The 22,079-nt window shown below is 36.3% G+C and overlaps 1 protein-coding gene, 1 long non-coding RNA gene and 1 pseudogene across 2 annotated transcripts; 1 reads left to right on the top strand and 2 right to left on the bottom strand.

Moving 5' to 3' along the window:
* The first annotated feature begins 4,104 nt into the window (after positions 1-4,104).
* LOC120268231 lies at positions 4,105-12,266 on the top strand (annotated as a pseudogene).
* Positions 5,540-6,748, bottom strand: LOC120282045. Its single transcript, XM_039288803.1, has one exon. It carries the CDS (start codon positions 6,746-6,748, stop codon positions 5,540-5,542), a length of 1,209 nt encoding a protein of 402 aa, XP_039144737.1.
* Positions 12,267-14,547: 2,281 nt separating the features above from the next.
* On the bottom strand, positions 14,548-16,721 carry LOC120279188. The gene is made up of 3 exons (XR_005541842.1): positions 16,480-16,721; positions 14,979-15,063; positions 14,548-14,879 (listed from the first exon to the last, which is right to left on the bottom strand). It is a non-coding gene; the product is annotated as an uncharacterized LOC120279188 (long non-coding RNA).
* Between the last annotated feature and the right edge of the window lie 5,358 nt (positions 16,722-22,079).

Raw genomic sequence — 22,079 nt, 5'->3', positions numbered from 1 at the left:
AGGAAGGTTTTTTTTTTTTTTTAAGAAAGGAGCCCCAAGGCTATTTATTAAAGAAAAAATGAACAAACAAGATATAAAGAAGAAAAAAACTAGCAAAAACGGATCTACTCTGATTCCTTTTCGAGCTTGTTCTTCTAAAGTGGTCAAAAACGGATCTAATTCTTCTCTTTGGTTTGATAGATAGCCTCTAGCCAAACTCTGAAAGATCTTTGGCCTTCCCTGTTCCATGACTGTATCCATCCTTGGATAACTGGCGGGATCATTGCCAGCTTAAAGTCAAGGCTTTTTTTTGGTTGGACTTGAACAACAAAATCTTAACCCAGGAGATTTTGGCTCGGCGGGGATGTAATAGAATCTCTACTATTACTAGCACCCTCTACAACGTTGCAAAGGAGAGAACTGACCATCTCTTGATTAACTGTTCTTTTTCTTCCACGATCTAGGCCCATTTCGCTATGATTCTCCATGTTGCCTGCCCCACTTCCTTTGATAATGTCTGGACCTCTTGAATTATACAAGGGCTGCCTAATTTGAAGCTTATGGGACCTCTTCTTATCAAGGCCATATGTTGGGCCATTTGGGCTAAACATAATAATTGCATATTTAATTTTGTAGTTGTAGATGTGTATTGCATTATCTGTAAAATTGACCTTTTTCTCATTGCTTGGATCAATGCAACCCCAAATTTGGCTAGACCTCACCTCGAGGAGTCGATCCCTTCAATCATGTGCAACCCTATGTTCGTGGGTACTAGGATCCCCAAACAACCAGCTCCATCAAGCAAGCAGACGTATCCACCCCCTTTTTGGTGCCTTTGTAATTTTTAAGCTTCTTTGGCTTCGTCATCGAGCTCGTGGATGATCTCTTCCCGTTCCGTCATTTATTCTATTTTGTTCTAGTTGTGTTCCTGTCCCTTGCTCACACCTCTGGTGACCAGTTTCTATTGTCCTATTTTTTTTTTGTCCTTTTATGCTTGGTTTCCCATTTTGCAATGAATCACTGGTTTATCTTGAAAAAAAGTGATTTGTCTATTTTTTTAAAAGGCGGGAGGTAAGTAAGCTGAAAATTTGAGAATATTGAATAAAAATTTAGCATATACAGCCTACTATGTTGAGAAATCTGAATGTGGGTTGGCAAACATAAACAAGTCTGCAAAATAATCAAGAATGAAAAATTTTTATATTTAAAAAAAATATATGTATACTTTCTTAAGTTAAAGCCATGTAGTTCAATGAGAGAGGGTAGTAGTGCCTCAATGTGGCTAGAGTGGGAATAGTAGTAGCAGAGAAGAACAAATACAGCAACAGAGGTAATGAACGGAAGAACAAGGGAGTGCCTGGCACCAAATATGATGACTATGTGATGGATTAATTGAGTGGATGTTTAGTAGTACTTGATTAATTCCCGTAATAGTTAATTAGTTGGTACTGTGATGTAATTAACCGATCGCGTTGTTAAGCAATCGGTTATTAGCAACGTGGGTAGTTACTGCCCACAAGGTGTTTGCGAGAATGTCAGAATGAGGTTGTTACAATTGCCAGACTGGCAATTGATCACCAGGTTTTGTAATGATAAATAGTAGTGGAATGAAAAGCAAGAGGAGGAATATTCTACCAAATCCTATCTTCTTCTCCTTCTCTTTCTCCTTCCTCTCCTTCCTCCATTCCTTGCCTGTTCTTCAGCTTGGCTACATCAATTGGTTTCAAGAAACACATGTTATTCTTTTAGCAGGTACCCCACTGGTTCATGCCTCTTGTGTTACCACCACCATCACCATCACCAGTAGCAGCATGATAAGTTTAGATGACCGGAGTGGCTCCATCTTCGTCCATTTCATTCCATGCTCCTCCTTCTTCTTCATACTGGTACCATTCTCCTTATCAAGCTCCACATCAACAAATTCACAACAATGCCTGGACCTTTTTGACCTCAAAAAAAGTTTCATCATGCTCAATGCAAGCACCAACAACGACTACTACTTCCCTGCAACAACTTCACTCCCGCAATGGCTGCCTGGCATAGACTGTTGCGGGTGGGAAGGAGTCAGCTACGATGAAGTATCCGATCTTGTTGTTTCTCAGGACCTCAGCAACCTTATGCCCTCCCTTTTTAACCTCACCTCCCTCCAAACACTCAATCTTGCCTACAATAGCTTCAACCAGCTGAGTGACGTCCTGCTTTCGGATTTGGAGAAATTGGCTAATCTCACACATCTCAACCTTTCATATTCCGGACTGCTGGTAGGCCAAGTCCCCATCAGCATCTCTCGCCTCACAAAACTCATATCTTTGGACCTCTCCACATATGACATATATTCTTTGAAGCTGGAAAAGCCTCTTAGTACTCTCATCGGAGACTTTTCTCATTTAAAAGAGCTGTATTTGGATGAAGTGGATATTTCTTGAAGCAGGATGGAGTGGTCCCAAGCCATCTCTCACTCCGTTCCTAGACTTGAAGCTCTCAGTTTGACTGATTGTTCGCTATCAGTGCTAATTGACAGTTCCTTCTCCAAGCTCTAGAATTCATCTCAAGTGTCTGAATTCTTTGCAAAATTTCCTTTTTAAGTGTGCTGAGTCTCAGTGGGTGTGGACTCGAGGAATTTTTTCCAACCAGAGTGTTTGAAAAACTCTTGAACTTGAAGACACTTGATCTTTCATATAATCCGATGCTAGCATGGGTTTCTTCGGGGAGTTCATTAAATTCTTTGCGAAAGTTCAAGTCTTTGACATCTTTGAATCTTGCTGGTTGTAATTTCTCAGAGCTAATACCCTGGTTAATCTGGAATCTCAGTGAATTGGTTAATTTAAACCTTGCCGGTAATCACCTCTTCGTGGACTTTCCACCAATGCCTGCTAGTTCAAAGATCTCGATCCTTGATCTTTCTTATAATAATTTCACTGGATCGATCCCAAGTACTCTCAGCTCTGCACGTCACCTTGTGTCACTTGATTTAGCAGGCAACTCACTGATTGGATCTATCCCGATGTCTTTGTTCACACTACTGCAATTGGAAAAGTTGTATCTAGCTGACAACAAGCTCTCTGGTCAGCTGCAAGAATTGACAAACGCATCTTCTACGTTACAATATACAATATGTTGATCTAAGTGGCAATATATCTCTGAGGGAAGTTCCCAAAATCACTTGCCAATCTCTCCGCTCTCGTGTTACTTAATTTAGGTTCAAACAACTTTGATGGCTCGGTGGTGAAATTAGAGTTGTTTGGCCATCTTCAAAATCTCAGAGTCTTGGATCTTTCAGGCATTAACTTCTTGACCTCTAACATAATTGCAGATTCTTCTCATCTATTTCCATCTCTTACTCAGTTGGAATTAGAATCTTGCAATCTTACGGCTATCCCATCTTTCTTGAAGCATAAAAAGAATATATTCCTGCTAAACCTTTCTAACAACAGAATTAATGGTACTATACCCACCTGGATATGGAGTATTGGGAGTTTCTTTAAGTTAATGTATTTAGCTTTCAACTCATTCACAGATATTGAGAAGCCTTTCTTGAAACATTCAAATAATTTTTTGAGTCTAGATCTTTCATGCAACAGAATTGGTGGTACCATACCAAGTTGGATATGGAGCTCCAGTCTTTCCTACCTGAATTTGTCATGCAACTTGTTCACAAGTGTTGAGGGGCCTTTCTCCAATTCTTCTACTGACAGTGTTCGTATCGATCTCCACTCTAACTTGCTTCAAGGACCAATTCCTCTTCCTCCACCAAATAGTATCTTTGTGGACTGCTCCAACAGCCTCTTTACTTCTTCCATCCCATTTAACATATCATACTACCTAAAAAAAACTATATTCTTCTCATTGTCAAATAATAGTCTCACGGGAGAAGTCCCCTTATCAATTCTCACAACAATTTGAGTGGTTCGATACCACCTTGCCTATTGGAAAGTCTCATCCACTTGAGAGTGTTGAATGCTCGGGAGAACAGTTTTCAAGGAAGCATGCCTCAAAAGGTCAGCCCAAGATATGCTATACAAACCATTAACCTCCATGGAAACAAGTTAGAAGGGGTGGTACCTAGCTCATGGGCCAACTGTGCTGAGCTAGAAGTCCTAGACCTTGGTAGGAATAAGTTTGGCAGACTCTTTCCCATATTGGCTGATGAACCTTCCTGCACTGAAAGTCTTGGTTCTCAAAGAAAACAAATTTTTTGGACATCTGACTGGAATTTGCAAAGGTAATCACTTCTTCATGAATCTCCAAATCTTTGACATCTCTTCAAACCATTTCACTGGTAGCTTGCCATCAGAGTGCTTTAAGAGCATGAAGGTGATGATGGTTCATCAGGGACAGACGGAGACAATTGGATACGGGAATGATAGTTCAAGCGCACCATATTATCAAGACACGATTACTGTTGATTTGAAAGGGTTTGAGATCCAACTAGTAAAGATTTTAACTACCTTCACTTCCATCGATTTGTCAGATAACCAATTTGTGTGAAATATTCCTCAAGTTGTTGGAGATCTTAAGTCCCTTCATTCTTTGAACATGTCGCGCTTTCACTGGTGAAATTCCACTGGTGCTCGGAGATATGAGTGAGCTGGAGGCATTGGACCTCTCAGGAAACCAATTATCAGGAGTGATTCCGAGTTCTCTGACCTCCCTGACCTTCTTGGCTTTCTTGAATCTGTCAAACAACAGATTGGTAGGCAGAGTACCACAGAGCTACCAGTTCTCCACATTCTCGAATTCATCTTTTGAAGGGAATCCAGGACTGTGTGGGAGCCCATTATCAAGGGATTGTATTGATTCAACTAGTGTGGAGCCATATTCAGATTCTGAGAATGCACCCACAGAGTTTGACATGGACAAGATTTGGTTCTGGATGTTCACAGGATTGGGTTATGGGGTTGGATTTGCAGCGGCCATTATCAATCAATTGTTCTTTCCCAAGTGGAGAATGTGGTACAAGAGGAGGTTCATGAACAGATAAAGACCTGCATTTCTAAAACAAGAGGGCATTCCTTCTTCGGTAATCATCAAAGAAACTATTTCAAAGGCTAAGCTATGACTTCAACTTTGGGTACCATACTTAATTTATATATATACAATCAGATAGTTGTTTAATAACATGAATGCAATATTGTACTTTGCTCCTTGTCTTGCTGGTTCTCTGACAACTGCAATTGAAATATGTGTTATATGCAAGAGATCATCACTTTGTGTTTTTCTCTGTTTTCTGGCTACAACCATGTTTTTGAGGGAAAGAGCCACCAGGGTAGCTATTTTATTAATAAAATAAAAAAGGTTCAACAAACAGACAGGTACAGACCACCAAATAAACAAATAAACAGAAAAATAGAACAGAAAGACAGAGGAGAAAAACAAAGTTCAAACTAAACAAAAAGAAACTAAATAGCAAAACCAGCTTGATGAGATAATTTCATCAGCCATTTTGGCTTTTCCATACCCATATGAAAGAGTGAAAGTTAAGAAGCTTGCATCCCATGGCCAGCCAAAGCCGCAGCAACCCGATTCCAGTAATGAGGAATAGCATCAATCCAGGGCTGATTCAACTGAAGAAGAAGCCGACGCAGACAATCCAAGGATCTATCATGCCCCAAGAAACTAGGCCCTCGTTACTGCTAATCTTCTTCCAAAGGTCCTCAGAGCTGATGAAGATGTTGGAACAGCACTCCCTTGAGATAATGATATAATCCAGAGCCCAGCAGAGAGCCTTCAAGTTCATATCTAAACTATCGGCCAGACTAGAAGGGCAAAAGCCTGCACAGCACACAGTGACATTAGAATTGATAGCCATGAAGCCCAAACCACCCTTACCTGTAGTAATGTTCCAAGCCACAGCAGAGAAAACACCTAAAGCACCAGGGCAAGGTCTGTTGTTCATCATATAATTCCGCATCAAATGACCATTAGAGCTGACAGCAAAATCCTTAACATGAAGAATCACCAGATTAGCCATCTTGGAAATATCCAAGGAATCCTGCCTGAATATCAAGTTACATCTGCTCTTCCAAATTTGCCAGAGAGTAGCAGCAATAATAGAAGCCAAAAATAAAGAATTACCATTGGAACTAAAATCAAGCCAAACACCACCATCAACCAAATTGAGGAGATTGACAGTAATATCAGCAAGATTTTCAACAGTCTTCCAAACCCGAACACTAACATGGCAATATTTAAAAAGATGATCATAGCTTTCTAAAACCAAACCACAAAACACACAGGGGTCAGGAGGACCAAGGTTTAGCCGATACATAAAATCATAAGTTTTAATTTTGTTATGCATCAACATCCAGATGAAGGTTTTAGTTTTAGGAGCAACACGAAGTTTCCATATATTAGACCAGCCAATCCACTGCTGCCCACAGCATGGGTTCTTGTTAAGAAACTTGTAGATGTTAGAAGAAAGTTTGGTACCATGAGATTCCGGAAACCAAACCCAGTGAGAAACGCCATCAACACTAATCTTACCATGAGACAAGATTGGAGAGTTCCAATTGGAACCAAACATAAGATTAAGAGCTGTCACATTCCAATTACAATTATTTAAACAGTCACTAATGCGAAGATCCTCAACAGGCATATCCATGTTAAAGAAAACCTGTTTAAAGGCAATAGGAATGTCAAAAATCCAAGGATGATGTAAAAAGGAAGTAACAGTTGGGTTAAGGCAGTTAATCCACAAGAAAGGTTTAAGAACATTGGCATTGCCGCAAAGGCCACGGAAAAAAGCCGAGCAGTTCTGCGGAGGTTTCATAGTCCAAAAATTATGATCCCCATATTTTAAATGTAAGATTTCCACCCAGAGAGCATCATGTTTATTAAGAAAGTTAAAAAGATTCTTTGCCATGAGCGAGTGCTTCACTTTAAGTAAATGTCGAATGCCTAAACCCCCCTCAGATTTATTCAGAGTGATAGTATCCCAATTCACCATAGGCATCCCTTGACCATGATCATAGTTAGCCCATAGGAATTTTCTAGCAATCATGGATAACTTATTAAGGACATTGTCAGGAATGGGGTACACAGCAAGATAATAAATAGGGGTAGACATAAGAATGCTGTTAATCAAGACTGACTTACTCGACCTTTAGAAATTTTGGATTTACCCCAACTGCTACAGTAAGCATTAAGCTCGGTTAACCATGAAATCAAAATGAGCAACAACAAGACGTTTAGGAGAAATGAGCACACCCAAGTAAGTAAAAGGAGATTTGCCTAACTTAAATTTGAGAATAGAGCAGATACGAGTAGAAACCCATTTGTTAAACCAATGAGGAAGGAAAAACCTCAGATTTAGACTTATTCGAACCCGCCGAGAGTTGAGCATAGAGATTTAAGCAAGTAACAATATTTCTGGCAACCTTTCTAGAGGCAGTGGTGATCAAAATCAGATCATCAGCATACATAAGGTGATTGAAGTTATGAGTCAATAAATTAAAGTAACCTGGGATAAGACCAAGGGATTGGGCATGATTCATAATAGCAGTAAGATTTTGAGCAACCAAAATGAAAATGTAGGGTGAAAGAGGGTCCCCTTGTCTGACCCCACGGGAGGGTCTGAACCAACGGGAAGGCTTCCCATTCAAGAGAATAGAAAAGGAGGTAGCTTCAAGACAAGCCTTAATGTAAGAGATCCAGATGCGAGGGAAATTCATTTTAATTAACGTGGCCAAAATGATGTTCCAATTTAGGGTATCATAGGCCTTCTCGATGTCCACCTTGATCATCATCCTAGGGGGGAAGGTCCTCTCCTGATTAATAGAGTGGATAATCTCTTGAACTGCAATAATGTTGTCAACAGGAGAGCGACCCGGCACAAACCCACTTTGCTCTTTACCAACCAAACAGGCAATGACAGTTTTGATACGATTGGCAAGAATCTTTATAATAATCTTATAAGCAACATTGCACAAAGAGATCGGGCGAAAATCAGAAGTAAATTTAGGGTGCTCTTTCTTAGGAATTAGAGTAATATAGGTTTTGCCCCAGGCTCTAGGCATCACAGCATTCTGAAAAAAAATATTCAATAGCAGGAACCAAGTGATTCTCAATGTCAGTCCAAAAGAATTTATAAAATTCAACATTCATTCCATCAGGACCCGGAGATTTACCACCAGGGAGGGATAGAAGGGTGGAGTAAATTTCCTCCTTAGTAACAATCCTAGTTAGAGAAAATTGCTGATTGGAAGAAAGAGTAGGTAAATCAGGTGGTAAAGCTTCAACAACCAGATCAATAGATCTAGGATCAGAAATATTCCAAAGATTGGAAAAATGGTCCAGGAAAGCAGTTTCAATTTGTTGAGAATCACAAAGGCACCTGCCATTGGAATCAGAAATGGTTAAAATGGCATTATGGTGTCTACGAACCCTAACATTCTTGTGAAAGAAAGCCGAGTTCATATCCCCACTCATAACCCAATTTAACCTAGATTTTTGAGCCCACCTGCTGTGATACTGTCTCAACAAAGCTCTATATCTGTTCTGTAAACCCCTGAAAGAGAACGGGTCAAAATTGGAGCTTAAACTATCATTGACTTCTAGAGCTTGGAGCTGACCTTCAATAATCTTAATTTCCCTATCAAGAGCACCCAGACCCAAATGCCTAATCTCACACACACAACGTCTAACCTGAGCCAAAATATGATAGAAAGCATGCATAGGATTAGAATGGGCAGTACGAGATAAGGCTTTACGGATTTCAGAGATATAACTAGCATGCTCCAACCAATAGTTTTCAAAACGAAAGACACCACGAGGAATACGACTGGCATCAGCAATATTGATAAGCATGGGAGAATGATCAGAAAAAATCTTAGGCAAGTATTTAATATGAATAGAGTTAGAACACGCTAACCAAAGATCATTGACCAGGCATCTGTCAAGACGAGCCCACCGCCTCGCAAGACCTTGTTGCCCATTACACCAAGAAAACGAGGCACCAGAAAAACTAACATCAAAAAGGGCATTATCAGAAATAAATTTAGTGAAGAAAAAAGTCTTCCTAGCATAATAATTGAAATTACTCCCCTTATGTTCAGAGGACGAAGTGATAGCGTTGAAATCACCCAAGACAATCCAAGGAAGATCAAGTTTCGGTATCAACGCAAGCTCCTTCCAAAGCTTACGTTAGATTGCAACTTGCTGAGCATTATACACCACCGAGATGATCCAGGGATGATCTGCAGAAGAAGAAAATATTAGATGCAGGGCACGGTGAGAGTGAGCAACAGGAGAAATCCTGCCAAGTGTTTTCCGCCAGAAAATAATAATCCCTCCAGAGTAACCAAGAGCTGGAATTGCAACCCAATTCCAGAGCTTAGCAAAATGACTACAAAGGCGGTGAATGCGACTATCATTAGCTCTCGTCTCCACAAGGGCAACGATATCAGCATGGTTCTCAATCATGATCCTACGAATCCTGTTAATTTTGTCTTTACCCATGGAGCCTCTACAATTCCAACCTATAATATTAAGTTTACCAGTCATTAGAAACCAAAACGTTAAAGGAAAATTCAAAACGAAGATCAAGAAAAGGGAACAGAAGCAGGCCAGAGGGCTAAAAGATAGAGGGTTAAGAGATAGGAGAAGCGCCGCGGGAGATCCGAATAGGGTCTCCATCGTCACTATCCCCAAGTCTTCCTTTCTTTGGAGAAATCGTTTGAGAGGAGCTTGCTTTCCGGACTAGATTTTCTTTCCTTATACCCTCTTGAAATTGCCCAAGAGTGGTGGAATCATCAATATCATCATTCATAACTTCATCCTCATCGAAGTCCTCGGATTCTGCCATAGAATCGCCAGACTCCTCAGAGCTACCTTCGTCTTCTGATAGAATGGCAACAAGACTCTCCACAGCCCTTCTGTGTTTGTCACAGTCCCCCGCAGTCGTAGCCAACGGCTCCTCAATGCCTAAGAGAAGGGTAGGAGACGACTCATGGACAGAGATGTGACCCCCCGATCCCTGAGCCTTCTCATTCCTCAAAGACTGGGAAGAGGAGAGGAGTTGTCCAGCAACCGAACCAGAGGCTTGAATTAAAGCTTTTTTGCCTTTTTTGTCCTTCATCGAGGGACCAGGCGTATCAAGGGATTTCAAAAGAGAACCATCATCACACTCCAGTAAACGAGGTGCCTCGGTAGTGTCGAGAGCAGCAGGCAGAGCGTTGGGAGGAGCAGAAGTGGGTGAACGGTCAGAAGCATGACGTGATAGGCCACCACGCCCACCACCGCGAGACCTGAAACCACCACGTGTCCCTCCCTCGCTGCCTCTGCTTTCCACATGTCGCGTCTCCGACACCTCAACGAGTGGCCTTGCCTCGTGATTCGATCGCACAGTGGGAAGAGCACCGTCCCTAACCTCCGGATGCACGTGAGCACCACGTGCCGAAGAAAACCCAGCACCACCACGGGCCCGGCCACGATTACGCCGACGAGTGGCGATCATCCAAGCCCCAAAGTCCGTCGACTGGTCCTCAATATGAGAGGCACCACGTTCCAAGGTCTCCGCAGACCCAGCCACTACCTGCCTGACCTGTGATCGCTCCGGAATAACATCAGATGATACCAGGGGGTCACCGCCGGTACCAACCTCGGTTTCCTCCATCATCTGGTCCTCCGGTGCGCCTCCAGGTCGGCGGCTGCAGCTGGTAGCGGCATGACCAATCAGACCACATTGATAACAAAAAGTAGGCAGGCGCTCATACAAGATCACCACAAACACTCTAGATTCACCGTCTTCAAGCCAGAAGCCCCGTTTCAGGGGTTGAGAAAGCTCAAGCTCAAGGCAAACTCTAGCATACCGGGCCCTGGAAAGAGACAGAGTGAAATCATCAATTTTTAGAAGCTTTCCAATGGGTTCAGTGATAGACTCCAAAGTTTCACCATCCCAGAATTCCACCGGGAGATTGTGGAGTTGTAGCCAAACCATGGCCCTGGAAAGCTTAGTATGAGCTGGTTCAAAGTAAGGCTGCCAGGGAACAAGCTGCAAGGTGAGGCCATTGACCGTCCAGGAACCGTTGAACAGGAGATGTTGCTTGGTGGACTCGGTCTCACACCGAATCAGAAGATAGCCATTCGGCATATCAGCGATATGAGTGATCCCGAACTGCTTCCAGAGGCCAAGCAAGATAGCCTTCACCGTCTCAAAAGGGGGAGATTTCCCAAATAGCTTGCCATAGAGAGCCAGGCTGAAACGCCGATGTGCCTTCTGTTTCGCATCTTCATCCACCCGAACAGAGTCAGAAATGGTGGCTTTAAGTCTAGACAGAGTTGCCTCATCCAGGGGAGCCGAACCCACCGGCCGCTTATGAACTGCACTAGCGATATCCGCCCAAGAAGGAGGAGGAGGAGGTTCACCAGTGGAAGTCATCCAAGAAGTTACTAGTTACCTTAGCTTGTCTGCTACAACCATGTTAATTGCATACTCAATTCAGTTACTAATGAATGGATGATGGCCATGTGTTTGCCTTCTTTATTCTCTAACAAAATTAAATTTGTCTTTTATTTGTACTGGTACCTGTTATTTGTACTGATAGCCGTATGTTCTTTTTCTCCATGGCACCAACCATGTTTTCTATTTATAATTTTGTATGGAAGTATCTGCTATCTGAAACCATTCATACAGGTTTATGATAAGTATATTCACATATCAAGTTGACATTTATTCGCAATATGATCGCATTCTTCACTACAGAGGAGGTTTTTTTTTTTAATTATTTGAAGAATATTAATTGCTAGGTTTTTTCTGTATTTAGTGGATTGCGCACGCACTTTCACAAACAAATTCAGGTAGGAGATAACTGGGGAAACAGACGTTATCAGCTTACTGACAGACAAATGCATGAAACTTTCAGAAGACATGGACAAAAGAGATGATCACAACGTTTGAGAGCATGACTGGAGGTATGACTCCTGATTCTGAAGTCAATAAAAGCTTTTGTAAATCCTTAAGTAACTGCAGCGATACTTTTCCAGACATTGGTAGCAATTAATTCATATATGCTGAACCTTGAAATCAAAAGAAATGCAAACACCACAAGAAAGGTATTTCTATATGATAGATATCAAGATGATCCCAACTTTTAAAGTACGACTTGAAATATTTAGCGCTTCTCTGAGGAATTGGGAATGCAACCAGATCTTTGACATGAACCATAATTTACACAAAATGTTCATAACATTCCACTTGGCTGCACATGTTTCAGACAGTGAAAATTGTTCAAAGACATTGGACTCCAAACAAGTGTAGAGTGATATAATTCTAGAACTTGAAATATCACATTTATGTACAATGCCTCAATTATCGCTTTCTTTAATTTTGATAGATCAGTCTTTCAAATTCATGAACATGTTAAAATTTCACTCAATTCTTAAACAGGAGGTTAGCATGTGTACATGCATATCTATATATATATTTCCAGTAGTGAGTAAACGAGCATATATTTTTTATATAGCATGTGGCTAGTATCGTACTTATTGATTTATGTCTACCATACCATGGTGGAAATCACTTAAAGATATCCATGCTAAGCTTAGCTTAGTTTTTTATCTTCATGACAACAACATTCATTATTTAAATTAAAAAAATATTTTTAATCATTAATAAAAATAATTAATATTTTTTTATAAATATCTTATTAAATTTATTAATTTGATTAATTTTAATAAATAGTATTAGATAAATATGGGTAATAATAACAGATAAAGGGGGTAATCTCACCATCCCATTTACATGGTGACTATGCCCCTTTACTTACATCAAACCAAACAAACAAAAGTAGTTACAACATTTCTAATTACAACAAACCAAACAGCAGTGATATAAGTTAAAATACAATATTTTCACTTACACTATAATTGAACTTACATGTAATTTAAATTACATACAACCAAACAGAATCTAAGTAACACAAATAAACACAAAACCAAGTCCAGTTATAAACTCCAATAATCATTAAAAAAAAAATTAACCAAGTATTTGTAGCGGTCATCAACCGCTGAAAAAGGCCTTACAAATATTGCAATCTATTGCAATGGTTTGACAGCCACTGCATCTGCTCCAGTTGTAATAGGTTATTGCAGCAGTTCTATACATATTATTACAGCGGTTTCACACTATTGCCTAAACAGTTCCAATTGTCATTTGTTTTTGTAACGATTTTTAATTTTGTAGCGATTGCTTCATATATTGCAGCGGTTTATTTTGCGATGGTCATTTTATATAATGTAGCCGTTTCACAATACCTAGCGCAGCGGTTTTCTAATACCTATTGCATCAGTTTTGTAATATCTATTGCAATAGCTAGTGCATCGGTTCTGTAATATTTCTTGTAGCAGTTTTATAATACATTTTGCAGTGATTTGGTAATATATGTTGCAGCAATTTGGTAATATATATTGCAACAATTGTACAATAACTATAGGGGTTGTGTAAAAACTATTTAATGTTTTCATCTAATGTGTCACACTGGTTTAGAATATCTGTTGCAACAGTTAATAAAATTTATTGCAGTGATTTTATAATCATGTACCATTTTACAAATAATAATTTTAATAATTCAATTCAATAAAATTTTAACATTAGCAAATATCATTCTAAAATGTAATAAACACTTACGAGTCAAATGAACATCAATATTGACAAAAAAAAAAAATATTCAATAATATAACAATTCAAGGAGAAAACTAGTTAATACAAAACAAATTGAAGTTAATACAAAACAAACCATCTTCAATGTTTTGAGATAAAACCAACTGAAAGTGTAACATTATTATCCTTATAATTATAAAAAATTAGTTAGTAAAAATAATAAGAAGAAACATGTCCGATGTATACAATTTATATTACTTAACATAATAGCATCAACCATACAATTGTGTACGTAAAATGGCAACAAAAGTGAGGGTTAACAGTAGCATATATTTGCGAAAAAAAAACTCTACAAAGTAAATTTTTTTATAAGTCATACTTAAACCTCTCCATTATTTGGAAGTATGTGATTTTATGCACTCTCATTCCACGTAGGTTTAATGGGGAAAATATTAAACGAGATGTAAATGCACCACCAAATGCATATGAGTACAATCCATTAAGAATAATTAACCTTAATTTGGATGTCATTTACTGCCAAAAGTCAGTATCAAAACTAGTATGTATTTACTTTTAAAAAAACATTTATGTGACTTATCCTCTAGCCTCTATACTATTTAAAACTTGTGAGCAAATTAGATTTTGGTCAAGACATCATACATGCTACCACAACATACATCCTTTGTCACAAGATATACATTCAAGAGTGAAAAGTAAAATATATGACTAATTTGCATTAGTATTAATGATTTATAAAGTGGACAGATAGGGATGATTTCTTATTGTTTTCATGCTTGTAAAATCTTATCTCTCATATTCATTATGGCCAACTCAGCTAGAAATTAAGAAAACTTGCTTTGGACGAACATATGGTGCTTTCCAAATATCTCCTCTATGCAAAACAGTGAAGATAATCTCTTCTGAACCCTGTTCTGACAATTAGGATACATCAAAATTTATGAGGATAAATGGAATAAAGGCCCTGGAATAATATGGGCATTATATATTCATACAAATCTACATGCCCACTTTGATTGTTCAAATGTCTTAAAGACGAGATATTCTTCATAATTTACATATCCTTTTCGCAAGATATCCATTAAAATAGTAAACACCGAATATGCAATATAGGTACTCACAGGTCAATTTCCATGAGGTTGTAAACATAAGCCAAGACGGATACGTGTTGTGGTAGGATTATGTAGGCCTACCAACAGATTGGTTGTTGCAGCAGTTTTTATGATTTGTGTATCTTCAGATAGCCTACTTAGCAGTTCCCTAGTTCGCGTCACATCATAGAATGCTATTTCGTGACAACAAATTTTGAGGGATCAATATAAATCCAAATGCAATAACATCATGATAGTAATAATTAATCTACATATGATAATATTAGTCCCACTTGGTTTATAAGATCACTGAACAAATCCTTCCTCAAATGGACAACTACCCATTCTCCTTCTATGTTGGACAATTCCTTTGATATTCTGTTAAGGTATCAGCATGCAAAAAAAAAAAAAAGATGCATCAGCGTTAATTTCCTATTTTCACTCATCTAGTGACACTAATAACATATTTTTCAGCTGAGAGAATGCCCTGGGTTTTTAATGGAAATTGGATAATTCGTGTTATAGTTATTTATTCACTTGATCTAAGCTAAAACAAACATCTAGAATATTTTCATGATTTCATAGAACAAGCAGAATGATTAGCAACAATAAATTACTTTAGATATATATTCATATTTATGTATTATGAGAATTTATTATAAATTGCATATGAATATCCCATTAATGACCTTGTAGTGTAAGCAAGACACCATATCAAAGAAAAAAGTAAACAACCTTAGGTATGCAGCATGGTTGGTATAAAAACTTCTATTTTATTCTTCAACTGAGCCCTCCTTCAAATCTATTAAATAAGACCTAAATGATTCTATTTCCGGGAGAGAAGAACATTCATGAGTAAAACATCAACATCAGAGGTGCAATCAAGAAGGAATTATATTGGAATCCTTGCACAAAAGTAAAGAGATATTAACCAACAAAACAACTGAATAAACCATTTAAATTTTGGTGAGAAATGTTTCAGGATTGTCAATTGTTGATCTCAGCTAGAATCAGGACATTAGAAACTTCAAATATACATTCATGCCGAGAACAACTAGGCAACATAATTGTTATATCTTCTACTTTAATTAAACATATTGTAGATTTACTAGACCTTTAAATTATATTAATTTTTTAATATGAAATCTAGGAAAATAAGTTTTATCAACTTTGCGGTCAGAATATTGAAGTTCAACTCAAATAAGAAAAGCATATCAAGACTACAAGAAATAAAATATATAAAGAAATGGCAGAAAAATATCCCAGTCAATGCACTAAATATTCTTCTTCAAGAAATCAATTCAAACCAGAAGATGGTTACTCTAGACAGAAGCACACAGCTAAGTTTGAACCATAAAAGGATAGCAAAAATAAAAAAATGAACTGCCTTATTACAGAAAAATCGATAGATCTCAATAAAATCAAACTATGAAATGCAGCTTGAATGACCCTAAAATTCAACAAAAAGAAGATTTTTAGTACAAAACAAATCCAAAAAGGAAAACCTATAGCAAGGCAAGCAAGTTCCAAAATACAAATACTAATAGAAATCTCATTATAGGATCAAAACAGAAGGAATAACATCAGAACAAGCATAGAATCGGATGCCAAAAATGATGGCAGGAGAAATGGTGGAAGAGAAGCGGGAATTCGATACATAAGAGCGATGAGATCTGAAGCTCTGGTGCTTTCTCTCTCTCTCTCGCCAAACAAAAAGGGATTCAAGGCTCCAAAGACGAGAATCGTAAAATCCGAAAAAAGAATGGACGCGTGGGTGTGATAAGGAGATGATACCGACGATGAGGAAAGCAACCCAATCTATGCTTCAATGGGGGTTGGGGATTAGGGTTGCTGAGCAAGAGATGCGGGGCTTGAACTGCTTAGAGACGACGCCGACGGCGAGGAATACAACCCAACCCATGCTTTCTGGCAATGATGCAACACAATCCAAGCTTAGAGAGATGGAGTTGGGGATTAGGGTTTGTGAGCAATAGATATGGGGTTTCAGATTTAGGGAGAGATGGAGTTTTGGGAAATAAATTTTGGTTTTCTTTTAATTTTAATTGTCATAACTAACAAAAAAAAAATAATTTATTAAATATTTAATATTTGTTATGTGTCTCCGTTTAATAATATCTTCTCACAAAACAAAAATAAAATAAAACACTCCAATGAGTTTCATACCAAAACCCAAGCTCCCATGAAATAATAAATAATAAATAAATAAATGAATATAATAAACTGGCCTGGGAAAATTATTATTGTAATTTTAAAAAAAATTTCTTGTAGAAATAAAAAAAAAAATCTGCATAAACTAATTTATTATATTAATTTTGCATTTTTTTCCACTATATTTGACACAGTGTTAATATGTTATTAAATTTATATTTTTGGCATGGTATTCGGCACGGTAGTAATATATTTTTATATTTGAATTTTTGGCACTGAATTTAGCATGGTATTAATATATTAATATATTTATATTTTTTGCACGGTATTTGACACAGTATTAATATACTATTATATTTGTATTTTTGCTACGGTATTTGGCATGATATTAATATATTACTATATTTATATTTTTGGGATAACATTTGGCACGTCCTTAATATATTATTATATTTGTATTTTTGGCACCTCATTTGGCACAATATTAATATATTATTATATTTGTATTTTTGGCACTGTATAAATATATTATTATATTTGTGTTTTTGGTACAATATTTTTTACGGTATTAATGTATTATTATATTTGCCTTTTTGGCAAGGTATTTGACACGATATTAATAAATTATTTTTAAAAATATATATATATTTGGCACTGCATTTGACACTGTCTTGTAAAATTATTAAATTTGTATCTTTGGCACGTTATTTGGCATAGAATTAAAAAAAATTATATATTTGACACAATATGTTAGTTTCGTGTCAAATGTTGTAACAAATTTGTCGCGATTTTTTTTCCGTGCCAATATAGGATTTTTCTAGTAGTGTCCCAACAATTCATGGTCCCACTTTGATATATCTGGACTAGGAACAATCAAGCGATTATAAAAACAATCCAACAGATTGAGATCCCCACTACACCTAAAATATCAACCCATTTGTACTCACCTAATAGATTGGGTGATTAAGGAGACGTGTACAAAACATACAAACAAATTACTTTCAAAAGTATACTCGCACAAGTAAAGATATTCTTTCTAATTTACTTATTTAATCATTTATTTTAAACAAATGATATTTTTTTTTTCTTATTTATTAGATTTATTGATTTTGTCAGCTGTAAGTATAGATTTTATGAGACTTATGTATTATTTTCACATATGCAGCGGTTTTAAAAAACCGCTGCATATTATAATACATACAGAGCAGTTATTGAAAATTGACATAACCCATATGTAACAGATATTAAGAACCGCTGCATTACAATGCATATGCAGCGGTTCATAATTGATGCTTTTTTTAACATTTGTAGGGATTGTATAAACCGCTGCATATATATCATAATATGAAACGGTTTTTACAACGGATTGAATCAAATTAATACTTAGAAAATATTCTACAACAATATAAAGTTGTTATAAAACCGCTGCAATAGAGTTTGAGTTTCAGTTTTGTTTGTATATTGATAGTCGCATTTTTTTAAATGTTCTGCTGAGAATTCATATCTAGACCATTTTTTATTTATATATGAAATTATGATAAATGCATAAGAATGTAAAATATTTTAAAAAAATAATGATATAAAATGCAAATATGACAATAAATTTGCACTAAACTCGACACTAATGAATATGACTGAATTCGTGTTTATGTAAACCCAAATATTTTTGGGGAAAACATTTTTTTCTAAAAATAACGTTGCCAAAAATAAAAATTATTTCTAAATAGCATGATATGAAAAATATAAATTAGGTTATGTTACGATACTAGAGATATAATAGAAAGTAAGACTTGATGCTCACATCCTTTGCTCCAAAATCTAACCAAACTTTACCCAGCGGTAGGATTCTTCACTAGAGAGTTTAGAAAGAAGTTTTGATTTAACCACAATAATAAAAGTCCTTACTCCAAAAAGACGCTTCACTGAAAACACTTGTACATGATAGAAGGAAGCTTTGTTGAGAATAAAAGAAGATAAATTTGGTAGTGAAATTGGAACTACAATACTTTATTCAATGGTTCTAATTATAATAATCTTCTTATCACATAACTTATCATTATTTATAGAAGATAACAGAGACTTATCCTATGGATAATAGCATATCACAACTAACATTTAAAATTTAAAAAAAAAAATAACTCTTTGACCAGGTAATAAATATGACTGAGTCTTGTTATTCTTGACATGCTTCTCAGCTTTTCCTATCCTCCACATCAGCAGCCCTTCAACATCAGCAACTTTCGCTTTTAATGACTCCCAACAAGCTTCACACTGTCAGCACATAAAAGACAATTGTTGTGAATGCCCACTTTTATAAATTAACAATAGACAATAATTAGGGGTGGCAATTCGTATAAACGTGTCTAATCATGTTGTGTCAAAATAAGAATATAACACCAAAATACTAGACACAGATGTGTGTAACACTATATGACCCGCTTAACCCACTTAATCTGTAATTGGGTCATGTAACATGACACAACCCATTTAACCCATTTTTACACAAAATCCATGAACCAACAATGACAACAAACTTGAATTAAATCCAAAATATATTAGTTTCAAATCCAACAAACATATATCAATACATAGAAACTTAAGTCCAACATACATAAATACTTAAATATTTAAAATGCAATATATATATGGGCTATAATTACTTTTTTACCCATATATTTGTGTTAATCATGTCTTACACTAGTTGACACGATTATGACATGAAACCATTTAATTGAAGCATGTCTTAATTGTGTTGACCCATTTAATTTAGGACACAAAGCCATTTATACTAAACCCATACATACTTTAAACCATGTTGTGTCGTGTCATGTAATCATCTCAGTACTCATTTTGCCACCCTTAAAAATAATAGATTGAATAACCCTATATACATTGGAGTTGAGATGACATGCAACCGAAAGGCTTGTATTAGTGGTGATGGTGTCATATGCTGATAAGTTGAAGTGTTTGTCAAATAACAAAGAAAAGGATTTAATTAAGTATGTACAATAAAATAAAAATAACTAAAATCATTGTTATGTGTTTAACTGGTGTTGGAAATTTTAATAGTAAGGTGTCCACATCATTAGAATGCATGTCAGTCCTAAGGGTTAATGATAGCATCAGAAAAGCTATATATAAATAATGGCGTGTTAAAGGAATGAACATATAAATCAAAAGTTGCACATAAATAATGGGTGTTAAGAAATTAAATAACTGCATACATCAACAATGATGACATGTAACCGACTAGTTGTATAATGATATATGACCATATGTATATGTATTATTAGAGATGGCATAATACTAACAAGTTGTACTTTGAGGTTAGACCAAATCACAAAGAAACACATGTAAATCTACACACAATATATATAAGGGAAAAAAAGTAAACTAGGTTATTTATTGGATCTATCAACAACAAAATTCATTTTGCAATAAAATAAAAAAACAGCAAAAATGGTGTTAAGTGTTTGAGCTAGTTTTAAGAAACTTCAATTCACAAATGCTAATAGAGACACTACACGACTAGGATGCACATCCTCAAGCAAATGACGATGATAACTAAAGGCTACATGTAAATAAAGAGGTGTTAAGAGCCTGAACATGTACGCCATAAGTTGAATATTAGTAGAGATGACAAGTAACCATCAAGTTATATATCAATATATGACAGTACATACTCGTAGAGATGCTAGGAAACTAAGAATTTATGTACAAATTTATGAGCAATGACAAAGAAACACACACATAATATAAAAAAGAAATAAGGAAATTAGAGCATGCATGGTGTATATCTAATGAAAAAAGAAATATGTTAAGTATGCACCATAAAGTAAAAAATCAAAAAATTTTTAGTGTTTAATGCGGTGTCAAAACTTTTTGACACATTAATAGTAAGAAAGTTTCCATGTTCATTAGGATAGCCATTAGGCTAAAAGGATAATGATAGTAGGAGATAAGCTACATGTAAATAATGATATGTTCATGTACTGAACATGCACAGTAAAAGTTGCATTTCAACAACCGGTATTAATAGATTTAACAATCATACATCTTAGTGGAGATGGCATGTAACCAACAAATATATAGATATATATGACTGCATATATTAGCAAAAATGACAAAAAATCAACAAGTTGTATACCGACAATGACCAAATAACAGAGAAATACATGTAACTATGCAGACAATAGATAAAAACAAAAGGAAAATTAGAATGTATATGGTGTTTATGGAACACCAAAGATCCCCTTTAAGTATTCATAATAAAAAAAATAAGAAAAATTAGTGTTAAATGTTTGAATTGATGTAGGAAATCTTCAATACATAAATAGTAATAAAGTGTTTGCACCCATTAGAATGGACACACGTTAGCCTTTTGGGAATAATGATGGTATCAAAAAGGGCATATGTAAATAATTATGATATCTTGAAAGAGTGAACATGTATGTCAATAGTTGTATGTCAATAATGGGCATTAATAGATTAAACATTAACCATATTTATTAGCAGAAATAATGGACAACTAATAAGTTGTATGCAGAGGACTATATATATTAGTCGATCGAGATGGCAAGAAACCGACAAATTGTATACTATATGCAGACAAAGGGCCTAGCGACAAAAAAAAAAACACACTTAAATGTGCAATAATAATAAAAGAGAAGCACATTAAGAGATAGAGTGTTTATCTAACAACAAAAAATTAAAATATGTTTGATTATTCATGATAAAATAAAAATAAGATATATTAAAGTTTAGGGCCTGAGTTTGTGTCAGAAATTTGTTAAGCTACTAGTATACACCATTAGGATACATGTCATGAGCCCAAGCGTATAATGATGCACTAAGTAAAATCATTCCTAATACTCTCACCAAATTGAAAAGGAAACATGAGTTGTCAATCCAACAAATTACCATCTGAACCCTAAACCCTAAATCCTAAACCCTAAACCCTAAACCCTAAACCCTAAAGAAAGAACCTTAATTTCATCATAAATATGCTTCATTATTGTTATTAAATATGTCATACAATGCCATTAAACCTCTTTCTCTCAGTATTTACTCTTTCATTTAATGCCCTCTCACTCTCCCCTCTACATAAACCCATGCAAATGTTCCCAAGAAGCTCATCTCCACCAAAGCCAAAACACCAATATCAACATTACCATGGGAAAGGTGAAGAAGGTGAAGCTTGCGCATGGATCGAGAAGGCATGCGCA

Source organism: Dioscorea cayenensis, chromosome 1 (genome assembly GCF_009730915.1).
Source record: "Dioscorea cayenensis subsp. rotundata cultivar TDr96_F1 chromosome 1, TDr96_F1_v2_PseudoChromosome.rev07_lg8_w22 25.fasta, whole genome shotgun sequence".
NCBI classification, from domain to species: Eukaryota; Viridiplantae; Streptophyta; class Magnoliopsida; order Dioscoreales; family Dioscoreaceae; genus Dioscorea; species Dioscorea cayenensis.
The sequence above is the reverse complement of the archived record's forward strand: the minus strand, read 5'-3'. Positions and strand labels throughout refer to the sequence as shown.